The sequence below is a fragment of the Pelecanus crispus genome, chromosome 6 (assembly GCF_030463565.1).
Source record: "Pelecanus crispus isolate bPelCri1 chromosome 6, bPelCri1.pri, whole genome shotgun sequence".
Classification (NCBI taxonomy): domain Eukaryota; kingdom Metazoa; phylum Chordata; class Aves; order Pelecaniformes; family Pelecanidae; genus Pelecanus; species Pelecanus crispus.
The window spans coordinates 21,473,586-21,499,025 of NC_134648.1; the positions used below are offsets into that span (position 1 = coordinate 21,473,586).

The 25,440-nt window shown below is 42.7% G+C and overlaps 1 protein-coding gene across 1 annotated transcript in view; it reads right to left on the bottom strand.

Annotated features, from left to right (window-relative positions):
* Positions 1 to 231: 231 nt before the first annotated feature.
* Positions 232 to 25,440, bottom strand: part of LRRC56 (leucine rich repeat containing 56) — a 53,858-nt gene continuing 28,649 nt past the window's right edge. The window contains exons 4-12 of the mRNA XM_075713366.1: positions 14,752 to 14,848; positions 14,144 to 14,341; positions 10,313 to 10,490; positions 7,995 to 8,195; positions 6,462 to 6,526; positions 5,198 to 5,328; positions 4,248 to 4,441; positions 1,193 to 1,565; positions 232 to 424 (exon numbers count right to left, since the gene is read on the bottom strand). Coding sequence (XP_075569481.1) covers positions 232 to 424; positions 1,193 to 1,565; positions 4,248 to 4,441; positions 5,198 to 5,328; positions 6,462 to 6,526; positions 7,995 to 8,195; positions 10,313 to 10,490; positions 14,144 to 14,341; positions 14,752 to 14,848 — 1,630 coding nt within the window. The remainder of the gene's footprint in view (positions 425 to 1,192; positions 1,566 to 4,247; positions 4,442 to 5,197; positions 5,329 to 6,461; positions 6,527 to 7,994; positions 8,196 to 10,312; positions 10,491 to 14,143; positions 14,342 to 14,751; positions 14,849 to 25,440) is intronic.

The following is a 25,440-nucleotide window of genomic DNA, read 5'->3' on the forward strand; positions in this document are numbered from 1 at the left end:
TTTTCTGTAATAAGAGGTTGATTAGCTCTTCTGTTGATCAGCAGGTGCTCTTTAAAGAAAGCATTTCTGGACCAGCTGTAGTCTTAATTGAGGCAAATTATGTCATTTGTTTGAACTGCTCTACTTGCACAGTTCTGTGTTTAGCTTGCAGAAGAAGCTGAAAGATAGCATCGATCCTTCAAGACTGTGCTGTGTACATGGCTTCAACATACACTGCCACCTGGGTATCTTCTAGGACCGGGGACTTTTGTTCTGAGATGTTGTTGAGGCAGTGGGTCTGTCTGGCAATGACTGTAGCGTGGTTCTGGCAGTCAGGGGCCAAGTGGCATTCATCAGCCCAAACTTCTCCGAGGCTTTTGTGGATGAGCAGACAGCTGGCTGGTGGTGGTTGATCTCTCCAGGAGGGCTCTCATCCATGATGGCCCTGAGGAAAAGAGAGAAACAGTGTGGTGAAATTGCACTCTGGGTCTGAATACCTGCATTGTCCCCACTGGCTCTGCTGTCTCCTGCTCTGAAAACTGAACCAAAAGCTGCCAGGCCTGGGGGCAGCACAAGGCACACCAGCTTCCCACACAAGGCACGTGCTCTCTGCCTATACTGCTCTGTAATGACTACATTAACTTCAAAATCAAGATGTCATGACACAACTTCTCAGTTTTATTTCTTCAAAGAAGCAACACAACGCTAATTTTACAGTAAGCGGGTTCAGAAATAGCCATGTTTTGGTGCCTGTGATACTTATTTAATGCCTACTTTATTTTCCAAAGCACTTTCTAACATGAATTAATGTACGGTTCAAGGGAAAAAAAAATGAAGTGGCATGTCAGGAACTTGTCCTGGGCTTTACCCAAGGAGAGTCTTGAACAAGCACCATTACAAGAGCTCTGCAACAGACACAGGCATCGGCCCTGCATGGGGAACATAGGAATGGAGCAGTAAAAACACAGGAAAATTCTGGGCTATTATTCAGGAAAATAGAAAATTTCCAACACTCAAGCTATAAGGAACATGAGAAAATGTTTCATTTAGCATTAGATGTCAAAAGTAAATGTCAGCACAAATAAAAGGAGTTCTTTTTACAGAACAGGCAGGAGACTCCAGAGACAACACAGAAGTCTGCTTTTTCCTGCCGTGAAGTCCCTTCTGTTTTCCCCAGACATGCTGCAGACAGCGCTGCAGGCAGCATGCATACCTGATGTTTGTTGATCCAACAGCTCCTGGTCCTGAAATATGCCTTTGCCTTTGGGGGCCAGTGGTCCCAGCAGGCTGGCACTCCCCTTGGGATCCAGAGGCAGCCGGCATGCTGCACTGGCTCAGGAGAGTAAGTTCCTTGCCCAGAGGCTGGACTGAAGTTTCTTGATGAGTCCTTGACTGGCATCGCTGTGTCCACTGCCTGTCCTCCTCTTGACTGGGTATTTTCAGGCGTCTTACCCTGTGGTTCCCTGTTTTCCAGGGTCTTGCTGCAACACCCGTTACAGATGCAGGTGAAGGGCTTTTTGGAGGGGAAGGAATTAGACAATGGTTTGGGTTGGAGAACACTGCACCTTCCTGAGCCTGTGACAAACCTGAAACAAGGCGGGGGGGGGGGGGGGGGGGGGGGAGGGGAAGCGCAGTGATTTACCAGTTCATCTTACTCCTAAATGCCTGACCCAGTGAACGAAAGGGTTTGGAGAATGCTGTGTGATGGAGCTGGGTGGGCAGATGTGCCCCAGGGCACACAGTGAAGCTGGCCTTGTTGAATTGCTTCCTCTGATATTTGGGGGTTTGGGTTACTCAGCAGCCTCCCTGACAGTACTGCTGGTGATGTGCCAAGCACTGGAACTGCTCATGAGCCATGCACAGCTCAAGAGGGACAGACCAGCAGGGTCCTCCAACAGGAGGACATCCTCCTGTTCTCAGGCAGGATCATACCTGCATCATTCCTGGCCAGTGTTTGCACTGACTTGTTTTAAATGCCTGAGGACCCCATCCAGTGATCTGAAATTCAATGCACAGGAATAATCACAGATGAGTGGATCCACTTTTTTTTAATCAGAGGCAGAGGTGTAAGAATAAGGTCTTGATATTAGCCTTAAAATTACAGAAAGTGTCTGACTGCTAGGGAAAATATTGCACTACCTGCAGGGCTACTATCTGGCTGTTCATATTTCAGCCCATGTAATTCTCAGGTGCAACATACAGAGAAGAAGAATCTTGTTGCTGACTTATGAATACAACATGCATGCATATATGCTTAAAACCATTCTATATATAGCAGGGATCCGATTGCTCTTGTCTATTAAAAGAACCAACTGTATCTAAGCACCTGATGTGCAAGGTCCAGGGCAGGAACACAATCTAAAGAATGTGCTACCAAAACCCAGGCCCAGAAAGTTCAGTTTTATAGCTCCTAATTGGTGGGGATGTACTTTACTGCTTAGATAACCACACAAAACTGACATAAAATTTTCACTGAACAGTTTCCATCACTATATGCTTTAAAAATGTCTAAATTTCATAGGGTTTTTCATAGAATCATAGAATCATAGAATCGTTTAGGTTGGAAAAGACCTTTAAGATCATCCAGTCCAACCATGACACTCTGAAAGACTGGTATGCCTGACTCAAGAGCCCAAAATAACACTCAGCAACTTCCAAAGAGTGCAGATTATATGGATCTGATGCTGCAAACACTTTTACATAAGAGCAGTTTTGCTCAGATGACTTGTCCTTTCCTGGTCGGAAAGATTGTTTCCTGCAACAAGTTCTTCTGTGAGAAAATCACATTGGGTAGGACACACTTTTGAAGTTAAGTGTTGAGGCATTTAAATACCTCTACAAATCCTGACACAGTCTCAAGTCACATAGGTCAAGTATATTTTTAACTGCCTTGCTGAATAAAGTCTATCAGTTGCTAAAGTTTTATCAGGTATTTCCTCTGCAAAACACACATGTCTATTAGTGACAGTGGGCAAAGGCTACTGTATTTGTGATTATTTGAATCTTGGTTATTATGGCCAGCTGCTTGTGATTTGGAATCTGGGTCATCCACCACCCCCCTTCCTCCACTTAGGTAATACTAGATTTCAAACCACTCCACCAATCTTGTAACCAAATCCTAGCAGATTTAGTTACAAGATGGGCAGATCTATGCCCAACCATTCACTTTTATAGTCCTATAGGGCATGATACTGGTACACTGTCAGATGTTCGGGGCATTGTCTACTCAATCTAAAAAGGTGATGAGATCACAATAAATCATACTTAATCTAAAGAAATCATATTAAATCTAAAAAAGATCAGATTAAATCTAAAGAGACCATGAGATCATAATCTAAGACTTCTGTGGCCACTGGACAATAGGCCATTCCTTTAGATTTTTTTCCAAACAGCTTCTGTTCTTGTTAAGGAGGTATTGTTTATTTTACTGTTAATACACAGAGGTTTTGAATAGCTTAATGATACTTCTGTTTTTTCCAAAATATATTATATTTTTCCAAATTTTTGCCCTTGAAAGAAATGTAAAACGAAAACTCACATACTACTATTGATTGAGGCAAAAAAGTGATAGAAACAGATTAAAGTTGTACTTTAGTAAGCTCCTCTAGTTGATGTGTATTTGGAATAACCATTATTAAAGTTTCTAATATCCTTAAATACGATATTCAACAAGTAGTGAAGAGTGGGAATTCTGCTTTCATTCATGCAAATGCAATTCCAGAGAGGTCTTTGGCTTTGTTCCTGAGTAGAAGAGCACATTTAATTTTTAAACTCTTTATTGAATGTATCCCTTCGATTGCATATCTTTCCAGAATTCCCAGTTGTCCAGTTAAACCTTAATCACTAGGTCAGCTATTATTTCCATCAGTGCCAACTGGGGTAAAATATAGGTCAGTTGGAACAACAGTATTTTAGACTCACCTGGTAGTACCATAAATTAATGATACAAAGTGAAACGCAGAGGCACATCCTTCCTCTAGACTTGATGCTAAGCTGGTGTAAGATCAGCTTTGTTCCTCTTAATTCTACAGATCCATGCTGAAATGTATCAACTGATGGTCAACACAGCTGGCCACCATGTCCTGCTTAAAAACTGGGATGGATTACTTAGAGTCTGGGTCTGCAATGATATTTCCAAATTGCCACTCTAGAGCACAGAAGCCACATCTCATAAAACACTGCAGTTGCTAATGCACCTATCTACAAATGGGTAGTAACATGTGTCACTACCTGATGCTAACCCTTCCCCAGAGGTTTAGGTCCAGTACCTGAGGAAGATTGGGAGAGACAGGAGTGGCAAGAAGAATCAAGAGAAATTCTTCCAATGAGGTCCTCATCACAGGTCTCCCTCAACTCATCTTCACAGCTGGCAGTCAGGCTGCAGTCTTCACCCTCTTCCTCATCACTAAGAGTTACCTCCAATGCTTGGGTGGCTTTTTCTTGATGACCTGTTTGCAGGCACCTGGACAACATCAAGTATTACACCTTTAGCTAGCCTTTGAGCTGTGAATATGCAGCCAGCCAATTGCAGCTTGGCATGGCCACACAGGCAAACAGACAGACAGTGTATTTAGTTACCCACTGTGATTTCCCACTTTCCTGGAGATATGGAAAATCATTCTAAATGGATCAGCCATCTCAGCTGCCTGTGTCTCACTATCTGAAAGTGTTCTAAAGTTAACCAAGTTAAATGCAGCAGATTTAAAATACTACACTGTGAAGTAAGCTTGGAGAAATAAAGCCATTTTTACTTCCAAAACAACAATTATCTGTCTATGAGATGGGGGGATCTCAGCACGGCATTATTTTCCTTTCAGCTTTTCATTGGTTAGGCCAATGTGATGCTTGCAGAAAACCTCACCCACTTTCACTCTTTCACCGTCTGAAGGAAGACACTGTCAGGACCAAGAGTGTCTTACCAGTTATGAAAAGTAATTTCCTTGCTCTTGCTAAGCAAGTGAACCCACCCTGCCTATGCTGGTCTTCAGCCTGCTCTAGAGAGGTCAGAGCTTCCCCCAGGTTTCTTCTCCCTTGCCCACCCCACAGATACTCCAGTGGGCAGGACTGATGGAACGATTGCCACCGCAGGGACAGGAAGGCAGGAGGCCAAGACTATCCCCTGAAACCACCACCAGGTGGCCAAAGAGTTTATTTTATTATTACAGCAGAAAATGAATGCCCGTTTTACTGCACGACAAGATTTATCCTGTGGTCTCACCGCTTGGGCTGCTCTCTCCGTACTCTCAGTTCAGAGAACACATCTTCCCGGTGCAGATCTCTTCCTCCTCCAGAGCTGTAAAGGTTTTCCATCCTCATACCACAGAGTTTCAAAGGGCTCACTACAGGTGGCTGCAAAAATGACAGAAGTTATCTTGCTCTCCCCAGCTCCATTTCTAGATTGTGGATTTTAGAACGCATCAAAGTCCACTGTTACTCCTGAGTTTTCAGATCACCCCTCACCATTTTCTTGCTCTTCAGTTTTAAGAAGCCCCATGCCCGAGTCGCGTGCACTGTTACAGCTTGAGGAATCCAGGGTGGCAGTAACTAAAATGTTGATTTATATCTTGCTGGTGTATAAGCCTGTAGCATCTATGCCAATAAGTACATTAAGACCAGTACCACAGAAACTGAATAATTCATCATATGACCGCAGTCCCCTTCCACGTCTTAGTTTATAACACAGTAATTTACACAACTGTTCAACTTTGTCTCAGAAAAGCTTCCAGTGCTCCAGCAGTGGCTGCAGAGGGACAAGGGAGGGACACATTTTTTCCAGTGGTTCCTTAACATCTGTTGTCAACATTAAGTGAGGCTGCCGACAGCGCAGCAATGCAGGTGTCCTGTGCATGCTCTTTCCCTGATTTAGCACAGCCTGTTTAAACGTATGCACGTGCATCCATGCTGTGTTGAATCTCAGGGCCCACAAAAGCTAACCATGACAAGCCAGACTGTACCCCCTTACACACATGGGTATCCTCTCACTAAGTTACTGCTGAAATGAGCAGGCTGACCCACAGAACTGGGGTGCCACCCCACTGCCAAGAGGAACAAACTTTGGCTTTGTGTTTGTTTGGTCAATAGGAACGACCTTGCAGCATTAGCGATCTAACTGTTTACGCCAACATCAAAGAAACACTGCTGAAAAAAATCTTTTGCTTAATAGCTGTTGTAGAAATACTATAAAATTTTGCAGTTCTGACTTGTATTTTGCTCAGCCAGGTTGATAGCAAATGTGCTGCCAGCAGCCAATACGTGATTTTCCTCTGTTCCTTTACAGCTGATGGTTAATTGCTGCTAGCACATGGGCACTTTTGTAACATCAGGGCAAGAGGGTCTCCGTCCTCCTCAAGGCCAGTTCCATGTTGGGGGCTTTTGGGGTACAGAAGACAGTGAGCTGCCACAAGGCACAGTGGGAGTTCAGTTTATCCCAGGATTTATGGGGGTCACCAGGCAAGAGTATGAAGTATACAAGAAAAACATACACCTAGCTTTTGCCTCCTTGCACGAAGGGCCTTGGTGGGGTTCCCACATATAACTTGACTGAGTCCTAAGAAAAAAGGAAAAAAGAAAACATTTTACTCCAGCATTTAACAAATGGTGCTATCTTTGAAATCAGTCAACGTCATTTCCCATAGATGGGAGGATGTAATATTTCATGGCGTAGGTTCACAGTGTCAGCTGGCATGGCCTGACACTGCTGCTAAGAGGCAGTTTCTCTGTTTCTACCAGAATCTGTCTCCTTCTGCTCCTGTCCTGCCTCCTCCACTGTGCTGATACAAACATTTGTGTGGCCACATGCTGAGTCAGATCAGGGAACAGATCCAGATTAAAACTAAATATGCTTTTTTTGTTTTGTTTTGTTTTGCTGGGTTATTTTTCAGCTAGATCTTGATCAGAATCAGGTTCCCCATGTGGCTATGCAGATGCTCTTGCCAAAACAAGAGACAAGGCAGCAAAGGAGCAGGAAGAAGCAGTGAACATGGGGTGAAACTGTCTCTAGCAGTAGTGCTAGCTACCTAAAAGCGCACATGAAATTATGGTCTCATTCCCTGGCAAGCTGTACTCAGTTTCCATGCACTTTTCTGAATGAGCACTCAGCTATTGACACTGTGTTGCTTCATCTAGTTCATCATCCTGAGTCCTACCCACAGCAAGGAACTGAGGTGGGACTGGCATGTGAGAGAACCAGCCTACAATGCTGGGAAAACAAACACCATCATCCTATCTAATCTGCATTCTATGGGCTGGTGGAGTTGCACCATCAAGGTCTTTCCAGGAGCCATGAAAGGATGTCTTGGGAAGTGCCAAATATTGTACCAGAAGTGAACTCCTTTTCCATCCAGCTGTCCCCAGGAGGTGCTAACTTGGCAGTACTTCCAGGTGGCCAGGGCACAAAGGGCAGTAGTACGCCTGTAGATTAGGTATGTGAAGTCAAGGAACTGACTCCTCTTGCTGAGGGACCCACCTCTAGAAACCCAAAAGAAAGTGCTCATTGACAGCAGTGATGCTGCTGCAGTATTAGACTGCAGTGCACATAGTTTGAGCACATGATCCAGTGGGGAGTGAATGTGTATTGCCATGCCTTTCTAGAGGACTACATTGGACCACATTCCTGTGACTGAACAAGATGTGCCCAGATGCGACTTAAGTGAGCCCCAGTTAGGCTGATGTGTAATTTAAAGGACTGAGCATGACAGCTTTTCTCACAGGTGTGAAAGGCAACTTCAGCAAGGGAGCACCATTGCAGTATGGGGGTGTCAAGACGGACATAATGCATGGGGGTGAGCGGCTGAGGAGGGGGAAGCCCAGATGACTTGCACCTTCTGCTGCAGGTGGAAATAAAGGAAAGCCCACACTAGAGCTGGTGAGTCTCATGGATGAAAACATATGCTGAACCTGATGTAGCAGCAGCATGGGTGGGTGGTATTAAAAGCACCCAGGCTTTCATCAGCAATAATAACATTCAGAAGGAGGTGGAGGTGTGGGAAAGAACAGGATTAAAAAACATACATTACCATGTGTCAAATCACTAGAGTCATCTTCTGGGAACAGCTCATCAGAAACAGTGGGATCTGGGAGAGGACAGCCACTGTACAACAGGTGGGCATTGCAGGATCTCCCTGCATTAGCAGACCACTGTGCAGTTCCAGGTCTGGAAGTTGTCGGGGGTCTTTGGCTGCATCCAGACTGCCTTGCTACTGGCCCAAGATATGGATCTAAGAGAGAAGTTTCGCTAGTGTAAGCACAGTCGTGCAAGGCTTCAAACCACACCATCACCATACACTGCCAGTATAGTGACTTCTGCTGCACACTTGGAGCTCTAGGGGACAGAAAAATCTGTCATTGCAGCTACAAAAAACGTGTTGGAATGGGTGAAGCCTGGCGACAGTGGGCTTGCTGGTGCTGCACACAGTCCCCTGTAGCTGTCCTCTGCAGACAGCAGAACCTGGGGATTCCCAGCTAAATCAAAATCCCTTCCCACCCTCCTCATGCTCCTGGGCACCAGGGACAGGCTGCTGGCTGAGGATGGGGTCAGGAACCACGCTGTGCTCGCCACCCACCTCTGATTACCCCACGGGTGATCCTGGATGTGTCGAGGGCTCTGCTACTTCCCCTGCCTGCATGCCTAGGGTAAGAGGAAGCTGCCTCTCATTTGCTGCCCACCTGCTTGCAGGGGAACCACTGCAGACTTGCCACAGTCCAAGCCCCCTAGTCTTAAAACATATTGCTTAAATTCCCAGGCACAACACAGACAGTGATGGCCACCTTATCAGAGCTATTAGTCAATCAGGGCAAACCACGTAACCAGGAGTTATGGAAATCTGGAAATGGCAGTGATAGGTTTTTCCAGTATTGCCCCAGAGACAGATACTTCTCTACCACAGAAAGAAAGGTGAAAACTGAATTTTTGTAATGTTACAGGGCAGGGTGGATTATACAAAAGCTAGCGAAGGCAGACAGAGCCTTGTCCTCCTACCTGCCCAACTGCCGGCTGTCCTGGGAGCACAGCACAGCTGTAAGAGCAGTATGTGCAGCCAGCAACCCACAGGAGAGCAAATTTCATTTTGGTGCCTAGATTAATAGTGTGGTCTGTAAAGCGTTGAGCATCTACCAGCTCCACAGTAGAGCAATCAGCTCTACAATAATATGGCCATTTCCTTAAGAGCTGAGTGTTAGGGACCTTTAAAATATCTTGGCCATAGTTGTTCATACAAACCCATGAAATACACAGTGCATGAAAAGTACCCAAGTCAACACTGCTATAAGAAAGAAAAAACCATGGGGATGTCAGAACCTGACCCAAATAAGCTCATCAGTTTAGAGCTGAAGGCAAGAATATAAGTCTGGTTACACTAGGAAACCATACGAATTCACAATTTTGTGCTCTGTCCCTACTGTTTCTGTCAGCCCACTTTGTTAACTGGTTTTCTGAACCATAGCTCATGTTGCCAAAGAAAGATCACTGAGGGATCAGATTTTAATGGATTTTTTTGCTACCATAACCACTATTACAACTAATGATTTGGACCCACAGGGATTAAATAAATGACAAACGTATGTACTTATTCCAAAACAACCTAAATTTTTAATGGAGTACAGTTGGCAGGCAAACCACAACTGGGGGGGACTGGGAAGCCAACTGCACTGCCCACACTAATGGGAAGCAACAGAAGCAGTTATAGGAAGTACTTTGTAATTTTTAATGGTACGTGGTAAAGTGCATGTAGCATGATATGTAAAAGCATGGACATCTGAACTATAACCAAGGCTACAAGCAAGGGGACAACAGGTTTATTTTCAAACCATTTACTCTCTACTAATGAATGTAACGGACTTAATCAGAGAGGCAAAGAAAATGGAACAGATCTATTATGAGACCACAGAATCTCAGTTGCTACCATTGAGGGGTGGTGACCAAATTGCCTTTCCTATTACGAAATTGGAGTAGGAAATCCTGCTACATCCATGCTACATGAGATTGACTGCTACCACAGAAAGGGCTGTGAACGGCTGTGGTTGAAACGTTCCTTTCCAAGCTTTGCTTCTTCCCATCATGCAGAATGAACAGTAAGTACAGATTCCTAGCTATTGCTGGATTTGCTTGATGCTCTAGAAGTCACCTGCATTTTTCTGGTGTTGATGCCCAGCTTAGGACAGCTTTCATTTAAATCTGCACTGTGCTGAATTCCAGCTTCCTCACCTCCCAAGTGAAGAAGACAACATCTTTCATCCCTTTGCTATAAACGTTGGCTTTGAAGAAGCCAGCTTGCTCTTCTTTCTTTCTCACACATCATAACCTGAAAAATGAACTCTGATAGGAAACCTGACATACCTAACCATGAAATGTCTCCAGCTAAACCACCTTCCTTGATGGATTCCTTGATGATTAGCCAATCCTTATGCATCTTCTTGGAAGGAAGGAGAGCTGTCTGGCTTGCTGGTATTTCATCCAAATACTCCAAGTGGGGAATGAGTTTTATTACTTCAGCTCTGTAATTATAATCTGGTTCCTGGAGAATTGAGAAAGTGGTCACTTGAACAGTTTATTTAACAGACTGTGGACTTCCACCAGCAGCACAGCAGTGTTCAGTTTGTATGACTGCCATAACTCGAAATGCCTTCTATGAGGCAAACCAATTCACTTTATTCAACAGAAATAAATACAGTCAGGAGTTTCATTTCACTGTGCTTTCTTCTCAAATAATTTCTACTCAAACTGATTGTGAACATGTCCTGAGCAGTGCAAACACATGCCCCCCCCACAAAGGCTCCTTTGCTGTTTACGCACTGATGACTTTGGTGTTTGTTATATTATGTATAATGTACAAAAGCGTAGGAGGCCACTGATACTCGTGGAAAACCTGGGCACCCTCAGCATTCAGCCAGCCTCTCTCCCAGTTTTTGTGATTCTCTGGTTGCTGCATCAATACTCAGGTGATAGGAAGACTTGAAAGCATGTTATGAGTGTTGCTACACCTGCTGATGAAAAAAGAAAGAGCATTAACATGGGTTATGTTTTTAGGCACACCCATAAACCAGCTACAGCAAATGAACTGCACTGATTTTCTGGGGCAGTCTTCAGGGGTTCAGTGTGTGATTTTACACACTGTTAGAAGCGATGGCTTACTTTAAAGTACGTTTTCTTCTGCAAGAGGTTGCATGCCAACAGCAGGTTCACAGAAGGCTAAAATGGACTGCACTTGGATTTCTTTTCTGTGTGCTGGAAAAACAATGTGATTGCTCCCAATGCACATGGACTCACTGTGACAGCCGTGGGGGAAAGCATGGGTGCAGCCCCCTTCTGAATGTGTGGGTGGAGCTGACATATTATAAAATGATTCATGAGCATATGCCAATGCCTGAAGACCTCTGAGCTGCAAGGCCAATCCAGAACAGTTACAACTGCGCTCAGAGCATGCTGCAAACTGGGCTGTTTTGGTGGATTCCAGCAGTAGAAAGACACCTTCACGTGGCACCTTCATCTCTGGGAAAAGTTAGCAATACCTCAGGGCTGACTGGGTTGTGCTGTTTTGCAATGGGAATATTTTTGGTTAAAATAGTCTCAGACCACAAAAGGCACCAAACGGTGATGGCGATCTCTTCTACTTAAAGAAAGTATAAAGCAAGAGTGCACTGCTACTGGCAGAATATGAATGGACAGCTACCTACAAAACAATTGCTTCATCCAGAAAAATACTACGCTTTTTAAGACATTGCATGCAATATTAGAAAATCCCACAGAGCCAAGTCCTCATTCAACACAGAGCTATCATATACAGAAATCTTTCTGTGGGACCTGGCTGGCTGCGTGCTCCCTCCCTCCACACAATGCGACACCAAGGCTGGCAGAGGGAACTCACCAAATAAAGCGTGTGTTTGTTGTTGTTAAGAGGCAGACTCTAAATTTCTCTAACTAAGCCTTTAATCTTAATTTAGAAAATGAGTCAACCAATCACCATGCTACCCTGTACCACATGTACTCTGAACAGTGCCTGGCTACAGCCAATTTCCAGACATGTCCTGTTGGAGAGAAGCATCATGTTACGCTCATGTTACATTACTGCAACAGATGCTGCAGAATTTATCATCAGGTTGTGGCTCTTAGTTTAGATAACAGGGGAAGATGAGCTCATCTGAAAATCAAATTATAGAGAGCAAAGAGGCTGACTGAAGAAAGAGCAGTAAATTTAGCTGGACTGTTCTGTAGATTAAAAATAAATAAATAGGAGAGCTTTTACAGAGCTGTAGCAAGGGCCAGACTACAAGAACAGCTTGAGGAATTAGAGCTGGCCATCTAGGGCACACCAAAGTAAGCCCACATCTATTCTTTTCTATATTTCAGGTGACTTTTCTATACCCTGAAGAAATGCAAACAACATCAGTTGAAACCAAGAAAGTGACAAAGCCCGTGGAGAAGCTCTTGGCAGCCGAGGGCAGAGTTCTCTGTAACCACACCAGGGCTGAGCAGATTCCCAACATGGGTGGGAGACTACAGTGAACTACAGTCTGCCTCTGTTACAGCTCAGTGTAAAACATACCGTCGTGCAGACTCCCTCACCAAGTTCTGGCCGGCATTTGAATGCAACTACTTGCACAGGAGTAGAGACAGCCACGTAGGGCACACCACCACATACCTCTCTGAACTCTCCTCTTTGAAATCCTGTTACATGACAACACACAGCAGCATCCCAAGGACTGATTTCCTCAGCTAAACAAACCAAGGGCAATCTGACATTTCTCCATTACAAGTACATTTAAGGACTAAAGACCAAGTGAAAACTACATCCTCCAAAAATACCACTTTCGTTGAACAGGAATGACAAGGGAGTAGAAACAGACTTTCTATGCTGTTAGGACATACTGCACCATTTTCATGGTAGGAAGCTGTGATAAGGAAGTGTCAGAAGTTGTATTTGTCTCCGTGGGAGTAAAAGAGTAAGTAGGCATGTTTTGTCCATCAGAAGCAGGCAGTGCTTCCTTACTGTAGGAATGTTTTTTATTCTCATGATTGCATCTTCCGTAAGGGAGAAATGTTGATGGAGAAATCATTTTGGTTATAAACAGTTACAAGTGTGGTCTCTGAAGTATATTTTTACCAGTTCAAAACAGAAGGGCAAGTGTATACTATTTTCTTTTGGATTCCAGAGAGAAAAATTATGATAGCCTAAAGCACTATCTTATGTGGCTCCTTTTACTGAGGGATATGATCAAGCTAACAATTACATCTGAAAAATGCTAATAATTCATATCGCTAAAAAGAGTGAAGATTAAAATATGTGCATATCTACTACATTATTAAGTTTTAGTGATAGCACCTCAGTTTTCAAGTCCAGTACAAATATCAAACCCAAACTTTTATGCAAATTAACAGCATGGGCGTGATCACTTTGAAATGCACAGTGACGCTATGGAACATGGCACAGTGGAGTCACAGCACCAGCTCCTGCTCCGCTTTCTAACCCCTGTGTTACCAGCTCTTTACAGCGCCATTGGGGATTGCGCCATCCTTAGTGAGTGCTGTGTATTGCATACCTATGTGTGTGTGCGCATGGGCCTGTGACCTTCCAAAAGACCTGGATGACAACATATCGTGTGCTGGACATAAACTGTCACCTGATGATATGCATTAGATATTATGTGACCAAAATGAGGAACAGTCATATTTGACCAAGTTTTTTAAACTCTGATTTTTCTCCTGTTACCTCTTCAGTACATGCCAAGATGCTTGTTTTTATATCCCAACAATACTTTCTAACCTGCTGCAAGATCCCTACAGGCTAGAAGGATCCATACAACTGGGGTCTGTGTTCTCCTTGGTCTTCCTTTAAGATGCCTGTTTGCACTGCAAGCTAGGAGAAGACAGAACAGCTGTATGGATCAGAACAGCTGATTTTTAGTTTAATCTCATTCTCACAGGTAAGAAGAAACACAGTGCTAGGAAACAGGCCTGAGTCTTTACTAGTACTCCTTGTATTTCATTTGTGCTACTCTTGGAGACAATACCCATGAGAGGACAAAATCAACAAATGAAAGATGGGAAATGCATCCCATGTCATCACCCAGAATGATACAATAGGAAGATGCAGAAATGTTTCTCATTTCCAACCCAAACTATAAAAGCACTGCCAAAAGTTAACACAGTATGTGCAAACCAAGTCCTCACCTCTGCAGATTCTGCATTTGGCTTCAAACAAATAAGATTGCCCTCCACTGTCAGGCGGCTCAGCTTGCAACAAAGTCCCAGGTACTGCATCTGGTTGATGTCCTTAATATTGTTCCCTTCCAGGTCCAAAACCTCAAGGTGATCCAACCAGGTCAGCTGGCTCAGGTCAGAGATATTATTATAGGCTATGTAGAGTTCCTCAGCAGAAGTAAACAGAATAAATATGTATACCACAGGCTTGTACAAGTAACACTCAAGCTTTGCAAAATGTTTTCTAATATTTGAAATATTACATGGCACAGCATGAAATTAGCGTGGAAGTTAAAATTTTTCAGGTGTGGCTGTTGCTGCCTTAAATAACTAGGGCTAATACGGCAACGAATGCTATGCTGCATTAGGCATCTTCAGGATCAGACCTGAATGTTACGCCTCATTTAAAAAAAACAACTGTAGCGTCTTTTAAACTAACACATACAATACAAGGCATCCAACCAAAGTCCTTTAGAAAAACAAAGGGTAAGAAGACAACAAAGGCTACAAGTAAAGAGAAGAGTATCAACTGAAGATAGTTTTGAGATTGTTGTTCAGCAGCACGCATCTATACTTACTTTTAGAGAGCTGCAGGAAGAGATCCCATCTAAATCTGAGAGCCCACAGCGAGCCATCCACAGGATGTGGAGATGGGACAACGTGGTTCCAAGATCCCTTATAAAAGAAACAATTCAAGCTTTATTTGAATGGATGAAGAAACTCAAGACTTGCTTTCTTTTTTGTAAGACTTGGCCACTGCTACTTCCTTCAAATCTCACATTGTTTACAAGAAATGTCATTAAAAATGTTCACCTTCAAAGGTGGAGAATAAAATTATACCCCTCTCTACCTCTCTCTCACACAGATATCATTGTTCTTGTATGACAACATGTCACCCCAGTTCAGTTTGATTAAGATTCTTCCAAGAGCTACATCATGGTAATTCTGTCATAAATTGCAGGTAATTGCTAAGAATTAAGTGAGGTTTGCTTATGCTGGCATCATTTGCTTTACACACATAACCCAAATTAACATATCTGAGCTGATTGCACAGTCACCTCACTCTGTCCTTTTATGGAGTTACCTTTCTTCTGATTTTGTGGTTGAAAGGAATAGCACTCTTGCCAAATAGCAGTTTTTGAATCAGCAGAAAATTATAATCCTTTCCATCTTATTTTCCTACCCTCTAGGTCTAGCAAAATATAAATAAGGGTTCATTTGTATGAATTCCAAACTTTCTGGGCCTAGCCCAGAAAAGCACATACTGACCTGCTTAACTCCATGTGTAATGTCCCACTGACATTGCAACAGTGCATAATACAAAGACAGTACAAAATGCCAAAACGGTGGCAAATCAAACTGGGAGCTTAACCACCTTCCACCTTTGGTAACATTAAGTTGCATAAAGCCACTACTCAAACATAAACAAAATACAACACTTTATCAAATTCCAAACCAACCAAAAGCTCAGAATTCTCTACCGTAGCCATATGTATCAGACTATCTGAATACTAAAGAACTAAACAGTGGGGAACTAAATACAAGGACAGTTTATCAGAGGAGGCAGAGACTAGCATGGAGTTCACAGAATCGGCAATAGTTAAGGTTGGAAGGGACCCCTGGAGGTCATTGTGTCCAACCCCCATCCTCAAGCAGGGCCAGTTGCCCAGGACTACATCCAAACAGCTAAAATAGTTCTATAGAGATTCTTGGACTTCAAAATTGTGGATTAGCTATCTTTTATAATTTCTATTTTTATAATACACATTAAAATAAACAATACATACTTTAATGCACTGCCTAGGGAACATTGCAGAAAATAAAAGAATATGGTCACGGGGTCCCTTCTGATCTTGGAATAAAGGTAACAGTTCTCTTACTCATGTCTTCTCTTTATGGACCATGGGGAAAAAGAGCAGCTTTGCATTGCCCCCTGAGAAGCTCTTGCAGCTTTGATGCAGTTTTGCTGCAAAACCCCCTACAGTTAAATTGCCTGCTTCAGGGACACTGCACAGCCAGCCAGTCGAAGAGGTCAGGAAGGAGTGGTTTTACAAGTGGGGATAGGCGTATTCTTGTCTGTGGTTTTTGTTGTTTCTCCACCATCTGAACACTTGGGAAGGGCCACATCAGGAGAAAGGAGACTGCATAAGACTGAATAAAGGACAGATGCATGGAAAAATATCCCCAGATGCCTCTCTTCTGTGATTTGCCAAATACAGGGTTGAATAGTCGTTTCTAGGGTGAAATCAGGGATTTTCACCCCTCTGCCTTCTGGGGCATGGTTTGTCCACAGGCGTCATTCAGACCTATCTCACTTCATCCATCCTCTACCACTGTGGGGGCCCCAGGCACTGGGTGCCTCTGATCATCTCTTCCCTGGATGCTGCAGATTTAAGTAAGCTCATGATGGATACACCATACAATGTGTTTATGTAATGTTTTATAGCTTTTGGATTACAAACAGTGCAGCTGATCGAATGCCAGAACAAAGCAAATAAGAAAAATCTCAGTCATACAACACATCTCTTTCTGTCTAAGGCTACTCCTCCTTACAGGAGAAAACCCTCAACTGACATAAACTGCAACTCTCCTCCACTGAATTTTGTGCATCTAGGCAGCTTGCCCATACTGACACAGGACGTCGCTGTCTAGTACAGACGCAAGGATAAAGAAAGCCACACACACAGAGAAACTCCCTTGATGTTTATACAATATGGTTCCTTCTGTGAACTTGATGCAAACTTACTTTACCTCATCCCTTAGCTATCAGGGCAATGAGGAACACTTGCCATTATGTCACTGTACCTGTGACCAAATAAGTCCCTAAAAAGATGGAAGTTTGCCACATTTCTTTCCAAGTAGTCATTCAGATTTGCCTGACATGAAGGATCATGTCTCTCTATGTCTTCATGTCCCCAGCCTTGCAGAAGATCTTCCAGTGACTATTTATGTTGTGCATATTTTATAAAAAAACCCAAACGCTGGTTCTAATGCTTCCTTAAGGAACAGATGCCTCCCAAAGTAATATTTACAGAAATTTATTATTAGATTTGCAAGCTGCGTGCCTATAATAAGAAATAAATTAAATTAAATTACAAAAGCAGAACCTACCATCAACCAAGGCCAACACATCCATAAACACAAATATGGCATTAGGAGTAATGTGAAGAAATTACATTGCTCATTTCATGATCCACTTCAAGCACTGATAAGTTTTGCAAATTTCAGGCTAATTTTGGTGCAGAGTTTTCTTTTCTGTAAACCACTGAACACAGGTAAAGGAAAGCAGTCACTTTCATTTTTGTATCATTGAAACAAGTGTTTCTGATAGACACTCTGTTTATTAGGCCAGCAAAACTGAAGACAATCTTAACCCGATTAATTTACATTTGGTATGGTAAGGTAGGATTAATGAATTTTATTTTTATTTTTTCTTTGTCTTGTACTTCCTAACTGAAGGTCTTTTGCCACAGAAGAATCTTTAAGTAATATGCTTGTTCCTAATGTTTCTCTGTCAATACAAAGGACGCTAAAACAAAGCAATGGATTAATTCCCAAGCAGTTTTTACACAAGGCCCCGAGAAGAAACAGCTATCCCCTCTACTGCTAAAACCTTGAGCACTTCATGCATTTTGAAGAAGCAGTCCCCTGCTCCTACTCAGAGGTCAAAGGGTCCCAGAGTTAAATCATATTTCCCTATGTGTGTTATGGTTTTCAGTTCCAGTGCTGGCTATGGCTAAACCCAGCGTACACAAACGGGGTCAGTTCCTGCTCACACCATCTGCTAAGTCACGCACAGCACGTATTCACTATGAATTATTAGCTAACAAGTTTTCAAGCGTTCTCCTGCTGCAGACACCATCACAAGATGATGCTAATTTAAATGACTTCTAACACCTATTTACCTTACTCTTCACAATTTATGCTGCCAAGTGTATAGTCTCAAATCCATTCCAGTTTCACTCACGGGTTGCAGCTCTGACTTTCCTACAGCTAACTTTGGCACAAGTCAGGAGTGGCATGTTTAAGGTTAATACTAATAAAAGTTCATTAGTATTAGTATTCCAGACAAAGGAATTAGGTTGTATATCCCCTGTCTTGGGTACTTGCAAAAGACAGAACTGCTGCATGTTTGCAGTGCAACCTAGTGTTTGATAATGGGGTCTTATTGTTAAAAAATGCTTATACAGACACTTCAGAAAAGAAAAAAAAACATGGAAGCTAATGGAACTGGTTTCTTACAAGACTAAAGCTAGCTGTCCCAAGCTCACCTTTAACCTATGAAACAAGATACTAAGAAAGCACAAACTTAGTTGTACTAAGTGTTTGGTATCACTTGGCCCACTTTTGCTCTCTATTTCAGGAAAGGGAGCTAGCAAGCCAAGGTACTTTCACCCCCTGCCCCCACAAGAAGAGCACTCCAGCTCTTATGGAGAGCAAGTCACTGCTGCCCCTTCTTCCCTCCTACCATAGACAGACAGCGGTGAGGAGAAGAGGCAAAAGGACTTCTTCCTCCACCCAGCCCTGATGGCAGAACTTTGCTGCTGACTTTAACAACCAGGAACAAAGTTGCCCTTGCTGACTCTGGGGTCACGCTAGCTGCTGGAGGAGCCTAAAATTCGGGATCATGAAGTCACATTTTGGCCCTGCAGATCTTTACTCCTGTGTCTGTAACGAGTCATCTCCAGTCAGAGATGTTATCACAGCAAAGTACATCTGCAAATATTTTATTCAGTAACTAACAAACTAATCTTTTGGAAGCTGCATGAATCATGCTGCAACATCAGAGAAAAATCCCTCATTAATTACTACACAGACAATTGCCCCTGAGAACATGGCTGTTGTAAGGTGAGACAGCAGTGTAACTCAAAGCAAGCTGCTCCTGACAACCGCATGCACCTGCATTTCTGAAAATACTTCTGAAATATTCTGGCTGGTGAGAAGAACACTTACGAGCTTGCAAGAGATGGGAGTGCCTCCAGCTCTACTGCATCTGGTGTGTCCACCTTGGAGGGGTCAGAGCAAAGGGAGGAGATGTGTGAGCATGCATGACCGCCATGTGCGTGCAAATGTGCACACGGGTATGTTTTCATTTATGTTAAGTGCAGAGGGTCAGATCAGCCCAAACTGGGGAGATGCCTCTTGTGACTTTTTAACAAGAAACGGAATTAACGGGAATCTGCACTCTGATAATCTACCAGGGTAAATTATTTTACTATGATAATAAACTCTTAATAACATTTTACATGGAGAGAAAATCCATTATAATTATACACGTAGTGTAACACCCCCCCCAAAAAATAATCATTGACTGAGACTAAAATTAATGAGACACACGTCAGAGACCAGAACCCTCCTGTATTAGGCATGATATAAATGTATAGAAAATGACAGCATCTATTGAAAAAATAGGGTAGAGAATATGATTGAGAAGTTTGACAGCTGAAATAGGAAAAAGATGAGACATTGTACAAAGCTGGTGGCAGTTGGTCATATGATGCAGCACAGCAGCGCCCCAGTGATGTGCAAACAACAAAGAGCATATAGAAGGAACCAGAGGACACTGTAGAGGAAACGTAGCTCCCATCAATATATACAATGGATAATTAAATTCCAGTGGACAAGTGTCCCATCCCAAGTGACGTGGAAGCTGGGAACTTTACAGAAAGAGCAAGGAATTAATAGGCAAAGCAATTATATATCCTGCTCACTTCTGTTACGGATCATGCAGGTCAGGTTTGAAGCAGAGACACACAGCATGGGGTGGGAATCTGTACGTCATGTCTTCGTTTGTGCTAAACAGAGGATTACAGCCTCTGAGTTTGCCAGACCAGTGTCCTCCAGAGTAATTACTCCACATGCACACCTATGCACTTGCCTGCAGAACATGCACTGAACATGAAATCATGTTTTTAGTATCCAAAAGTGCCAAGAAACCAACATAGACTCCCCTAGTTTCACCTTGAACCCACAAACTTGCATTTATAGTAGTTTAAAAAAAAAAAAATTAATAAACTGCAGAGTTTGAAACCTGGGTTCCAACTATCTCCAGATACTGCTGCAGGGATGGGAACTCATCAAACAGCTCTGTGTTTCTGTGAGGGTCTTGGCAACACCCTCCCCACTTGTGCATGACCATTTAGGATTTTTTCCCATGAAATTTGATGCTCCCATCTTGTCATCACTCCTCCAGACTGGGGGGAGAGCACAGGGGCAAGGAACAGTTTGGCTTACAACACCCAATAACAAGTTTGAGAAATAATAACATATTCTTCCGTTAATCCAACATCCTTGTTCTTCAGGGATTGATTTGCTCCAGCCAAAATTTTACTGGATGGTGACCAGACCTAAAGAGCCAAATCCTGCTCTTGGTTTCACCACAATAAATCTTGAATAGCTCCACTGAGCTCAAGCTACCCAGTAAACCCTTAAAACAGCGCAACCCTGAACACATTAATCAGCTTGAAAACCATCGTTTCTTTTGGAAGCTGGTTTTGAATCATTCACCTAGAAATAAAACACTAAATCCACTGAAACTTGCAAACAGTATCTCAAAGCAAACATGCATCTGTGGAATAAAACCTCAGTAGCAATACATCTAAAATAGCCAGATGCGGATATCATTTATTTTCAAAGGTTACTCTGAAAACAAATGCACTGGTAATTGAAGAGATTTAGATTTTAAAAGAGTGACCAAACTACAGTCTTACAAAATAAAGGGGGGGGTGGGGGGGGGGGGGAGGGAAATCTCATCTCTGATCTACAGAAATCAAGTTGAATTTATCAAGCTGTACTGTGATAACAATGATCTGGTCCATATGTCAGCACACAATGGTTTGGTTGTATAGATAATTCTGACATCAGAAGCAAAAACTTTTAAAGCCTGAACATTATTTAAATCAGTAACATATGTTCTAATAGGAAGCTTACATAATAGTTTCATTGTACTCTCAAATAGCTGTAAAGTATTCAAAATTGTAAAACTGATTGTATGCATGTGTTGCTTGTACTTGATCAAATCCATGACACAGCCCCCAACTCTGCAAGCAGTGCAGAGGCTGTGTCCCTATGTCCCTGTAGCGTCCTTTTGCAGTCGAACAAATGTCATATGAATGTAAAGACCTGACTTGCTTTGCAGTATTGCAGCCTTAGTTGGTTTTGTACTTACTCTTCCAAATTCAAGTAGCAATATGCTGAAAAACGTTGGCTTGGTTCTCCTCTGCCTTGCAGTTCACACAGCATGGCATGCAGGTTGCTTTTAGCATCTTATGCTCCCTTGCACAAGTGTGAACCACTGCCCAAGGTATAAGATAACAAGGATCATGTCCCATCTTTTGCTGCCAGAAGCCCACTTTTAGGCTGAAATGCCATGCAAATGTAGCACCTAATATTCTGGCCTCATTCTTCCTTCTGAACTGTGCAGCTTTTTCGTGGTAAGGGTTCCTAATCCTGTTGAGACATGTTGTTGGAGACTTCAAAAACTAAGCAAAAAGAGACTTTGCTAGGCAATTCTCAACTCATAAGCTTAAACACATCAGAGGAAGGCAAGTGTGTTTTAGGCTGAACAGAAAGCATGCATCTACCAAAGGTCTTTTTAAATAACAACCATGTCTATGAAATTCTGTTTTCATAACTCCCTTTTACATGCAAATGATAATTTCTGTGTGAACAAAAAGTTATTGTTGCCAAAGGTCTTTGCAGTAGGGTGTCTCTGTTGTCCCATCTTTTTGAGGCAACCTTCACACGAATAAGAAACTGTTTTCCAAATGGGTTGCCACTGGCAATATTTCTCCTAGCAAAAGGATTTTACTGTTTTATTCCAGGGGTTTGGGGGGTTTTGTTTTTTGTTTTTTGTTTTTTTTTTGGGTTGGTTGGTTGCTTTTGTTTTAATTTTCAAGTTTGGAAAGGGGCAAAGGTCTGGCATATTGCTTTTTTTACCTGTGGATCTCTGCCACACACTTCGCTGACAGCAAAATGGATCTCTGGGGAGGAAATGCAACTCCCCTGGTGTTGCACCAGGGGTAAATCAGGGAGAGCATTCAGGGTTTCACACTTTGTCCAGCCCACAACTCTGCCCTCTCAGCTTCGTTATGCCAAAGTGAGAGCCAGCTGCCACAACTTTCCTGAGCTTGCTAAAGCAAATTGCAATTATCAAGGAGCCATGTGCTTTTGGCCAGCACTTTCTCTAAAGCAAAAGCCTAAAAACAAGGACAGGAGACTACCTGGCTACAGCAGTCAAAAACACGAACCATTCAAGGCAGTCTGGTTGTTGTCCAGGACTGGAGCCAGAGACCATGCTGGTGGTCCTGGTAGAATACTTGAGCTCTGCCATGGACACGTCTGTGACCAGTGTTTCAATCAGAGACACTGCATAAAAATCCTTGTTCCACTAACACCAGTGCCAAACCTCCCCCTGCCTTCAGTGGGGCTGAGGTCCCCACCTCTGGTGCCGGCAGGCAAGGACGGCATCTGGAGATGGGAGATGACAACAGAGGAAGAACCCAACCCCAATGAGATATATCTCTGGGCCATTCCTGACTTACAACATTTTCACTCGTTACTGTTGCTTCTCATTGCTTCATTGAACTCACTGTAGCAACTGCAATATTATACTAAATGCTACACTACTTGCAAGCACTTCCATGTCAGATTATACCTCATTTAAACCAAAAGTGCTTGCTGAGACCAAGAGGAGAGAGGTATTTGTAAATGAAATTGAGTGCTGATACACATGCTTCTGTAACTAGTCATAATCGTGCTTAAGTTAACCCAGACGCTTACTTCTGTTAAAGTTAATACACATGAAATGTAGCTTTAGTTTCAAGTACTCTCATTTTTAGTTGCTGTCAAAAAGCCTTGAGCAGAATAATGGGCTTGATCAATGTTAATTTACTTGGAGTCAGGAACAGCAATTCCCTAACACACGAATACACAGCATGCGTGGGAAGGATAATGTAATTTTGGGTTAATTTCCTTTTGATCATTAAAACTGCTTGTCAGCTTAGTTACTGGTAGCATTTTAACAATGAAAGATCAGTTGCTTTAACTCAGCTCCCACAATTTGAAAGGAGTAGGGGTTGCCAAAGTGCAGTTCTGTGGGCCAAGACCTGTCCTTGATCTTCTTTTTTTTTCATCCTACTCTAGCTCCCACCCTCAGCATGGAGCTGTGCTCCAGAGATGCTGTAGAAACCCAACACACCATGCTGCATCTCACTGGGTACATTACATGTTCCACAAGAGCAAGTGAATTTTCAAATAGGATAAAGTTGAGACACACAGTAAATAAAACTCTCACACCCACATATCCATTGCCCTTCAGTTTAGCCTCAGAGCTACTGACAGTTCCTATAGCTTTGGCAATCGTTCATTCTCATTGTTGAAAGTTTACATGTAAAAAAAATTAAGGATAATGAAACTGTGGTTACAGAATGAGTTATTTACATTGAAGGAATGAATCCCACAGTACTTTAAAATTTCCTGCATGCATAACTTTTCAGTCTCCCACATGTCATGTGCCTGTTTCACAGTATGTTCCAGGTCTGAGCTTTGGCAGAGTAAGACAGATATATTGCAACTTTGATTTATATAGATCTCATCCTTCAAAATCAATGCTTGAAACTTTTAATGCTGCAGGGTAAGCAGAAGGAATATTCTGCAAAAGATCCAAATCAGCTGACAGATTCAGTGGTGTTAAGACACACACCACAAAAAAAGCCCCCAAGCCCCCTTTTTCTGTGTACCAGAAAAACTGGAATTCTAGATTAATTGACCCAACAGAACTAAAGAATTGGATCAGCTGTGAGTTGCTATTCAACTTTTGTCATGGCAATGGCTATAGAGTTTCCACTGGAAAAAAATACTTGAGATACTGCAGAAATGGGTTGATATGAAAACCTAGAGAGCAAATGTAATTTAAAGTGATTTAGTCTGAATGTACAATGGTCGGAACGCAGGTTCTCGAGATTCTTTACATCTGGTACATATGTATGACACTAATGATTTTCTCTAGTGGCTGATGGTCATTTCTTCTTTGTACCTTTTCCTTCCTTTCTTTTTTAATCTGTGCTTATATTCAATAAGAAAACAGAAAAAATACAGAAGCTTGCAAGGAACAGATACAGGTACAACTTGGGCCTGTGAATGGCTGGCAAATGCCAGTTTATTTCCTCCAAATTTCTTTTCTCTCTCAGCCTCTAATGTTCACCCCAGATTTGGCATGATAGACTTGTCTCCATATGTCCTGAGCCAAGACTTTTTCCTTAAACAATAGCTTCAGGTGAGACTTTTTCTGCTTGTACTGGCCTCCAGATGTTCTTCTACAACAAGGAAACAAGATGCAGAAGAGAAACTTGGGGGACCTCAGAGCTCAGCAACCTGACTACTGAGGCAGATGAGACCTTATAGATTTCCATACTGAGGATGTTACTACAAGACAGAACCTCAGCATTTATTTCACAGCACACCAATAGACATCGCAAATCTGATGCAGGTGTGCTAATTGGACGTACAGCAAATTCCACACCCCATCCTTGACTTCTTTCAAACAAATTCCCACTCCAGCGGGATCTAGCAGTAGGTGTTGTAATGTGTCCTCAGTCATGGAGATGAGCCTTATGACAGAAGTGCAAACCTTCACAAGGGCTCTCAGCTGCCAGAGATGCCACTGATGGGCTCCACTAATCAATGGAGAGATGTCATCACATGTGAGCACACTAATTGTTCTAGCTCCCCAGTGCCCTCCTGTCAACACAAGTCTCAAAAGGCCTGCGTAAACAATTTCAGAGGAGCTTACACAAGATTTTTGAACGCATCTTGACCTAGCTTTGGAGGCAACAGTAGTTGCCACCCACAAGTAGCAGTTCCTTTATAGACTAATTTGCAATGGTTCCTTCGCAGGAATAACTAATTGCAATGGTTCCTTTACAGACTACCAACAGTCTCACCAAAATGGTACACAGTCTTTGTGCAAGAGAAATGCATACCATGCAGACTTCCAACTAGTTCACGAACTGGGATAAAACCCTTCATTGGCTATGATCTATATTGATCTTGAGAAAAGCAATTCTATTAACATGAGCTGGCTGGCTTTTGGCTGTGAAGTAAGGGAGAATACTCCCCAAAACAGCTTCAGAAGAGTCGTGTAACACACTACTTGCCACATTATTCAAAAGTGGACACTCACACCATGAATTTCAGTGGCTCTCTGTATCTCTACAGTGAAAACAAAGGTTTCCAAATTGACATCAATTACATAAGCTAACTCAAAT